This window comes from Balaenoptera acutorostrata, chromosome X, assembly GCF_949987535.1.
Source record: "Balaenoptera acutorostrata chromosome X, mBalAcu1.1, whole genome shotgun sequence".
Classification (NCBI taxonomy): Eukaryota; Metazoa; Chordata; class Mammalia; order Artiodactyla; family Balaenopteridae; genus Balaenoptera; species Balaenoptera acutorostrata.
The window spans coordinates 121,778,460-121,786,329 of record NC_080085.1 but is presented as its reverse complement, the minus strand read 5'-3'; the positions used below and the strand labels follow the sequence as shown (position 1 = coordinate 121,786,329).

The 7,870-nt window shown below is 57.0% G+C and overlaps 1 protein-coding gene across 1 annotated transcript; it reads right to left on the bottom strand.

The window, feature by feature from the left end:
- Window positions 1–1,302: 1,302 nt before the first annotated feature.
- LOC130706315 (melanoma-associated antigen 10-like) lies at window positions 1,303–4,123 on the bottom strand. The gene is made up of 5 exons (XM_057537706.1): window positions 4,105–4,123; window positions 3,788–3,905; window positions 2,927–2,995; window positions 2,323–2,470; window positions 1,303–1,986 (listed from the first exon to the last, which is right to left on the bottom strand). The coding sequence occupies exons 1-5, from the start codon at window positions 4,121–4,123 to the stop codon at window positions 1,303–1,305; spliced, it is 1,038 nt and encodes a 345-aa protein (XP_057393689.1).
- Between the last annotated feature and the right edge of the window lie 3,747 nt (window positions 4,124–7,870).

Genomic DNA, 7,870 nt, shown 5'->3' with positions numbered 1-7,870 from the left:
GAGTTGGCTCTGGCTCTCTTAGGCCAGGGAAAGGAGTGTCAGCCTAGTGGCTTCTGGGTACCAACTCAAGAGAGTATCACCCTATTCTCAAGAAATCACTGCAGATGATATGTATAGAGCACCTTCATGCACTGTATTAACTGCACTGGGACAAGAGTTCAGGGTAGCTCTCATACCTGCCCCAGGCAGGGATTTCCCTCTGGTTTATCCCTGATCCAAAAGTAACTACTAAGCAATTTTCCATTCCAGGCTCTTCTCTCACCTCTAAAACACACAGTCTGAGAGTCTGGCCCCTGCCACCACTCACAGCTTAATTTAAAATGAACTCCCAAAGAAGGAATTGCCATTTCTCAAAGCCCCAAACTGCCTTAGCTCAGGGCATTTCCACTCGACTGCTCGCATCTGGAGTCCCACCTCCTCACTCCTCTTTTACTTGTTCTTTAGATGATGGAGGACATCTCACCATCTTCCTGATATGACTGCTGCTCCTAACCTCTACCCTTCTATGGGTAGGGGTGTGTCTTGCTTACCCTAGAATTTCCATTATTAACACAGTGCTTTCCAAAGAGAAAATATCCAGTTAATGTTTGATGAATAAATGAGTCAGTGAGTTTATTTATTAAGATTAAGATCACTCCTACTTTCTTGAATAAACCAAGCAAATCCAAGTATATATCCTTTAATTTTACTGAACAATAGACTAAAATGGTTAAGGGAATCAAAAAATTAAGATTTGTTAAGATTACTCCTACTTTCTTGAATAAGCCAAGCAAGTCCAGGTATATATTTTCATATTATGGAACAATACACTAAAGTAGTTAAGGGAATCCAAAAATGAACCAGCTTTTACATTTTTTTCTCTATTGTCTGCTGAGTTCTTTCACATTTCCAAGAAAATTCCTATTCCAATGCCATGTTATCTTGTTCCGGATCACAAAATAAGATGGAAGGTTCCCCAACTTGTTTTGCAAAATATCAAAACTCTTATTCTTAAATCTGATGTTTAGCAATAAATGTGACCAATATCATTTATAAACAGATTCTAAAGTTAATAAACCTATTAAAGGAAAAGCATTTGAAAAAAATACCAAAAGGAAAACAAAAAAAGATAAACTTTCAAGTCACCCATACAGAACAGGAACACAAAGTTGTTGCACAGTGTGTTCTCCCCAGCCTGACCCCGACCCTCCTCTACTTAGAACCCTGACTGCCCTCTCCAAGCACAGAGTGAAGATTTGCACTCATTCTTCAGTTGGGTCGGAAACTGCTGAGGAATGCTGCACAATGAACATGGCAGTAGTACTATCCAAGGGGCCAACTGTGGCCCCGACTCTCTTCGTCATCTCTTAAAGCCTCCTCATACCAGTATGAGAAGGAAATGGGGTCAGTTCCTTTGATCTTGGCCAAAAATTCCAGAACTTTCAGCTTGCTGGTTTCAGCATAGGCCCTTGGACCCCACAGGAATTCGTACCGTGGAGGATCACTATTAGGCACCTTCCGGTACTCCAAATAATTCTCCTGCACCCAATCTCTGGTGATGAGCTTCCTGGGCTCCCCAAAAATGAAGTGCTTCCTCCCAGCATACACGCCTAACATATTCAAGAAATCCCAGATGTTTTCCTCAGGGGCACAGTTGCCCTCTATGAAAATCACACCCAGGATGATTACCAGGAGGCCATTTTTAGGCATGCTCTGGTCATCACTAAGCATCTCATCATGGGTGAGGTCTAATGAGTTGACAAGGACATAGGAGTGGATTTTGGGGTCCACTTCCTTCACATCAATGCCGGAGATCACCTCTAGGCGCTTAGAAGCTTTCTTGAAGATCACAGAAAATTGGTTTTTGTACTTTTTGCCGACAACTTTTAGCATTTCTGCCTTTGTGAAGGGCTCCTTCAGTCGATATTTGAGGACCATGAAATGCAACAAATCAGCCACCTTTTCATCCTGCAGTTCTCTGAGCAAGGATCTGGTGCCTACTGAGGCCTAGAGAGAGCGTGTGCCCTCTTCTTCTTGGATGCTGGAGCTTCTATCTGATGTGCTCCGTGACATGAAGGAGAAGGAGCTCTGAGGACTCTGGGGAGGACCCAATGTCTCAGTGGCAGGCTCCTCCTCCTGCTCCCCCTCCTGCTCCCCCTCCTGCTCCCCCTCCTGCTCCTGCTCCTCCTGCTCCTCCTCTGGGGCGCCCAGTAGCAGAGGAGAGGAAGGGGGGGAAGTGGAGGGGTAGGAGAAAGTGAAAGAGCAAGAGGAAACAGAGGCAGTCTCCTCCTCCTCCTCCTCCTCCTCCTCCTCCTCCTCCTCCTCAGCTGTGGGAACCTGTACTATCAGCAGGCCTTGTACGTCACTTAGCGTCTGAAAGCCAGGCTCAAATGTGAGGCACGGATGCTTTGGAGAGCGAGGCATGATGACTCTTGTTGGAGGCAGCAGGTAGAAGTGTAAGCAGGATGGTGGGAGATGGGATCCCACGGGCCTGGGGGAGAGAGGGAGCGGTCAGCAGCCTCAGCACAGAAATGCACCCTTGGCAGCTCTGACAAAGGCTGGCTTACAGATCTCCTCTTTAGGGGGTGCTCTAGGGCCTCACAGAGCTCTTGTCTCCCTGGACAGTTTGTCCCCTAGGAACCTGTAGGAAGATGTGAGAAAGCTCCTCAGGGCGCAGCCAACCAGTACAACCCGAGGCTTCCAGGGCTGACTGTGGGCAGGTGGGTCAGGCACTGTGGGGTCCCTGGCAGACATTCAGGGTGTGCACCTCACCTTGTCTCCCAGTACTGTCTGGGCTTCCTCTGCTCTGCTGACCTGAGGACATGTGCCTCACACCAAGGCCCTCACCTCATGGTTCCTGAAGCCCCTGACAGGCGAGGAGGGGCCGAGTTCTGTGAGGTCCCCGCTGTTCGGGAGTGGATGATCCCCTCCATGCTAAGGTTCTTACCTTTCCTCTAACAAGTCTTGTGCCCTCTCCTCCTGTGCCTCTGCTAGCCTAAGGCAAGAGGTCACATTCCTTAAACAGATGAGAAGGAAGTGAAGGGGCAACACTTTCGACCACACCTGCCCAGGACCTCCCGGGTGTAATGGAAAGAGCTGAATGAAGTTTGTGGGTTCCCCCTCTCTCCTAGCTGAGTGTTACCCTCATTCCTCACATTGATGCCTGGTAGGTTCTGGGACTCCTCCCTCTGCTGTCCTGACTCTGGCCCCTTCAGAACAAGCCCTCACCTCCCTGAGACCACCAAGAGGGAAGTGAGGGTCCACCATATCTGACCACTGTGCCCAGGGCCTCCCAGAGCTGACAACAGGGGAAGGGCAGAGCTGGGTATGCCTTCAGTCCTCGGGCGAGGGTGTGCCCCGAGGCCTCACTCAGGGTCCCTACCTTAAACTCTGGCAGAGTCTAGGAGTCTTCCCTCTGCTGACCTGATGTGGCTTCCCCTCAGACCGCCACTTCCTCAGAACGAGGACCTCGCCTCCCTGAGAACCCATGGACCAAGATGAGGCACCACATCTTACCACCCCTGCTATGTCCTCCCAGTGCCAAGAGCAGGAGCTGGTCCCCATGTGTCCTGTGGTGGGGCTATCCTCAATGCCCCCTCATGTTATCCATATTTACTCCTGACGGGGCCTAGGCTACCCCCTGCTGGCTGGAGCTCACCTTTCTGAGACACCTCTCTCAGCCTTGGAGAAAGTGAGGGCATACCTATACAGCCAACCCTGCCTGAGCCTTTCCAGGCCTGAGGACAGGAGATAGCCAGACTCTATGGGGTCCCTTCTCTCTGGGGTTGGCAGTACCTTTGGTCCTCACCAAGGGTCCTTACTTTGACTCTGGTAGAGCTTGGGACTCTTCTTTCTTCCGACCTGACGTGACTCCTTCAGCTGACCTGTCTTCTCACTCACACCAAGGCCTTCACCTCCCTGAGACCCTTAAGGCAAAAGTGAAGAGACATCACATCCAGCCACCGCAGCCTGGGGTCTGGCATGGCTGACAGCAGGGGCTGGGTTCCCTCTGTTCTGGGATAAGGAGTTCCCTCTGTCTTCCCTCAATGTATTCTTTACTCCTGGAGGGCCTGGGCCCACCTTATCTGGTGACCTGAAATCATCCTTCTCAGACCACGGCTTTACCTCCCAGGGACACCTCCATGCGCCCCTTGCAGGCAGTGAGGGTACACCACATCTGGGCATTCCTGCCCGGATCCTCCCAGGGCAGACAGTGGGCACAGGGTGGAATTTCTGTGAGACCCCTTCTGTCTGTCTTAGGGGGTAACCTTAGTCCTCCTTCAAGGCCTTTAGCTGACCTTGACTCCTCAGATTCTGGGACTCCCCCCTTTGCTGGTGTCATCAGCTCAGAGCAAAGCCTTCACCTGTCTGGGACACCCCAGACAAAGTAAAAAGACACCAAATCCAGCCACAGCTGCCTGGGGTCTGTTCTAGCGTGGGGAATGCACTCTCTCCTCGTTCCAGGTATTCATCTGTACCCCTGGCAAGGCCTGTCCTACCCTCTGCTGACCTGAAGTTTCCTGCTCCGACCCAGACCTTACCTCCCTGAGACACTCCATCCCCCTGACCCCTGGCAGAGCTTGCAGCAGAAGGGACAGTTCCTCCCATCTGCTCACCTCTACTCTGATCCTCCCAGCGCTGAGACTCTGTGGCATCCTTCTTTTCAGGGAAAGGGGGCCTTCAGGCCTCCCAGTGGTCCTTACCTTGACTTCTGATAGAGCCTGGGACCCCTCAGACCGACGCTGTGACCTCTCTGAGACCCTCCCCCCAGCAAAAGTCAGGAAATGCCACATCTGGCCAACCTTGCCTGTGGTCTCCTGGGGCTGACAAGAGGGGCAGGGCTGGGTTGGGGCCCCTTCTCTCTAAGATGGGTATTTTCAGGGCAGACAGAGGCCAAACCTACCTGGGAGGGAGGTCCTCTCAATCCTCCCTCACGGTCCTCTCTATTACCCTGAGGTCCAGCCCTCAGAAAAAGTCTCACCTCCCTGAGACTCCCAGAGTGGAAGTCAATAAATGCCACGTTTGGCAACCCTGCCATGTGGCCTCCCAGGGCTGACAGCAGGGGCAGGTTGCTGGGAGACCCCTCTCCCAGGGTGGGAGGTCCAGCAAATCTTCCCTCAGGGTCCTCATCTTGACACCTGGCAGCATGCGGTACTCCTCCCGCTGCTGAACTCAGGCACGCCCACCAGACCAAGGTCTTCCCCAGGCCGGGAACCCCCCAGAAAAAGAGTGAGCCGCGGCCCACATCCAGTAACCATCCTTGGCTCGCCCGTGTCGACAGCAAGGGCAGAGAACTGCTGGGCCCCATCTGTCCTGGTGTACGGGGGACCCTCAGTCCTTAATCTGAGCCCGGGAAAGCCTGGGGCTCCTCCCTCCGCCGAGCTGTCCCTGCCCCTTCAGGTCTCCGGCCTCGCTCCCCTGAGAACGCCCAGATAAAAGTAACGAGAGGCCACACCCTGCCACCCCTGCCAGGACCTCCTAGGGCTGACAGCAGGGGCTGAACGCCATCTCTTCGGTGGCGGGGGAGCTCCCGTCCCCCCTCAAGGTGCTGCCGTCGGCCCTCAGGCAAAGGCGTCTCTCCCGGAGACCAACCCCACGGCGTCCTGAGGGAACGAGGGGGCATCACTGAGCCCTCCCGGGGGGGAGCTCGTGGGGCTCCGCGTCCGCGGAAGGTGGCCTCGTCCATCCTCACGGCTTCCCACGCAGTCGCCACGGGGCCCGCCCCCCTCCCTTCTTCTGACCCGAGGCCGCCGCCTCAGCCCACGGCCACCACGGCCCCGGGGCGCCAGGCAGAGCCGTCAGGAGACGGAGAGGGGCCCCGCGGCCCACAGCCCCGCCCGAGTCGGCTCAGGGCGGACAGCCAGCCGGGCGGGGCGGGCGCCCACGGGCCCCCGGTGCGGACTGCGAGGCCCCCTCGGTCCTCCACGAGGGTCCCCCTTAACAGCCGGCAGGGCCGGGACCCCCCCTTTTCTGACCCGAGTCCAGCCCCGACGGACAGGGCCCCGGGCCCCGACGCTCCTGACACGGAGGCCCAGGGAGAACACCTCCGAGGCCCGGCCTGGGCTGCCCGGGGCGCCGCGCAGGGCGGGCGGGGGAATGCGGAGAGCGGCCCTCGGGCCTTCCTCCCAGTCCTCACCTCCGCGCCGGCCGGCTAGGGCCTCTGCCTCCGCCCACCCAAGTCCGCGCCACGGGCCCCAACTGGCCCAAACCGGCCCCAACCGACAACGCCTCGTTCCCTCAGCCCCCGACCGGAAGTCAGGCACCTCACATCCGGGGCCCCTGCCCGGGGCCTCGAGGAGGACGGCAGGGTTAGAGCGGGCCGGAGGGGCCCGTCTAGGGCAGCTGAGAGGGCCGCTCTCCTCCCTGTGGACCCTCGCCTTGCCGCCCGGCGGGGCCTGGGCTCGTTCCTCTGCTGCCCAGTCCAGTCCCCACTAACGAGCCTCACCACATGCCCAGAAAGCCTGCCTGCGTGTTCTCAGAGCGGCCAGCAAGCGTGCGGCGGAACCCCCTGCGGTGGGCCTCTCGTCCCTCTGGGTCCTCCCCTTACACCAGACAACGCCTGGGGCTCCTCCCGCCCGCGAGCCCTCAGACTAGCCCCGCGTCCCTCAGACTCCCGACAGCGCCCGAAGCGCCACAGCTGACGGCCTGTGCCGGCGGCTTTCCAGGACGGCCAGCACAGGCGGGGCGAAGCCTCTGCAGTGGAGGCCTCTCCCTCCTTCCTCAGGGGCCTCACCTAGAAGCTTGGCAGAGCCTAGGAATCCTCTCTCTTCTGATCTAAGTCTGCACGCCTCAGAGACAGCCTCCTGTCCTGCAGACTCCTGAGGTGCTAATCTCGACACGCCACACCCAGGGACCCTGCCTGGGGTCTCCCAGGGATGAGAGCAGGGGCAGGGTGGGGGTCGGGCTTCCCGCTCTTTCGGCGGGGCGCTGACGGGATTCTCACTCTTTCTTCAGGGCGCTGACAGGATCCCTGCGCTGGGGTGGAAAAGCCACTCAGTTCTGGCTCAGAGTCCTCACCTTGACTCCAGCACTGCCTGGGCTGCTTCCCTCGTGGGCTCCAGAACAAGCCGCTGCTCCCTGAGGGCATCAAGGAAGAAGTGAGCGAACGTTATGTCGGCTACGACGTGCCACGGCTGCGGAGGGCAGAGGCAGGCAAGCTACCCTCCTGCTCTGAGATTGTAGGCATACCCGCAGACTTGTCCGAGGTAGTATTTATATTTACTCCCGACAGGGCTTGTACGGGCCCTCCCTCTTGCTGACCTGATGATGCGTCCCTCGGTCCAAGGTCCCCGTTTCCCCGAGACCGCCCCCTCCAAAGAGGGCGTGGGGGAGGGGTGCGCTGCCCCGGGTGTCCCATGCTGGTTGCGCGGGCGGCTTCGTGTGGGTCCCCCACTGTCTGGGAAAGGGGTCGCCACAGTCTTGCCTCAAGATCCTCCTCTGGATGCCTGCCAGGGCCTGGGCCCCCTCCCCTCTCCTTACATGAAACAGGGCCCCTCAGAGCAAGGTCCTCACCTCTCTCTGATGCCCGAATGGGAAGTCAGCAGACCCCACATCTGGCCACCATGCTTTAGGGCCTCCCAGGGCTGAAAGCAAGTAAAGGGCTGTATTCTGTGGTACCTCCTCTGTCTGCGGCAGGCTTTTTTTTTTTTAATGAATGTATTTATTTATTTATTTATTGGCTGCGTTAGGTCTTCGTTGCTGTACGTGGGCTTTCTCTAGTTGTGGCGAGCGGGGGCTTCTCTCCGTTGCGGTGTGCAGGCTTCTCATTGTGGCGGCTTCTCTTGTTGCAGAGCACGGGCTCTAGGTGCGCGGGCTTCGGTAGTTGTGGCACTCGGGCTCAGCAGTTGTGGCTCGCGGGCTCTAGAGTGCAGGTTCAGTAGTTGTGGCGCAC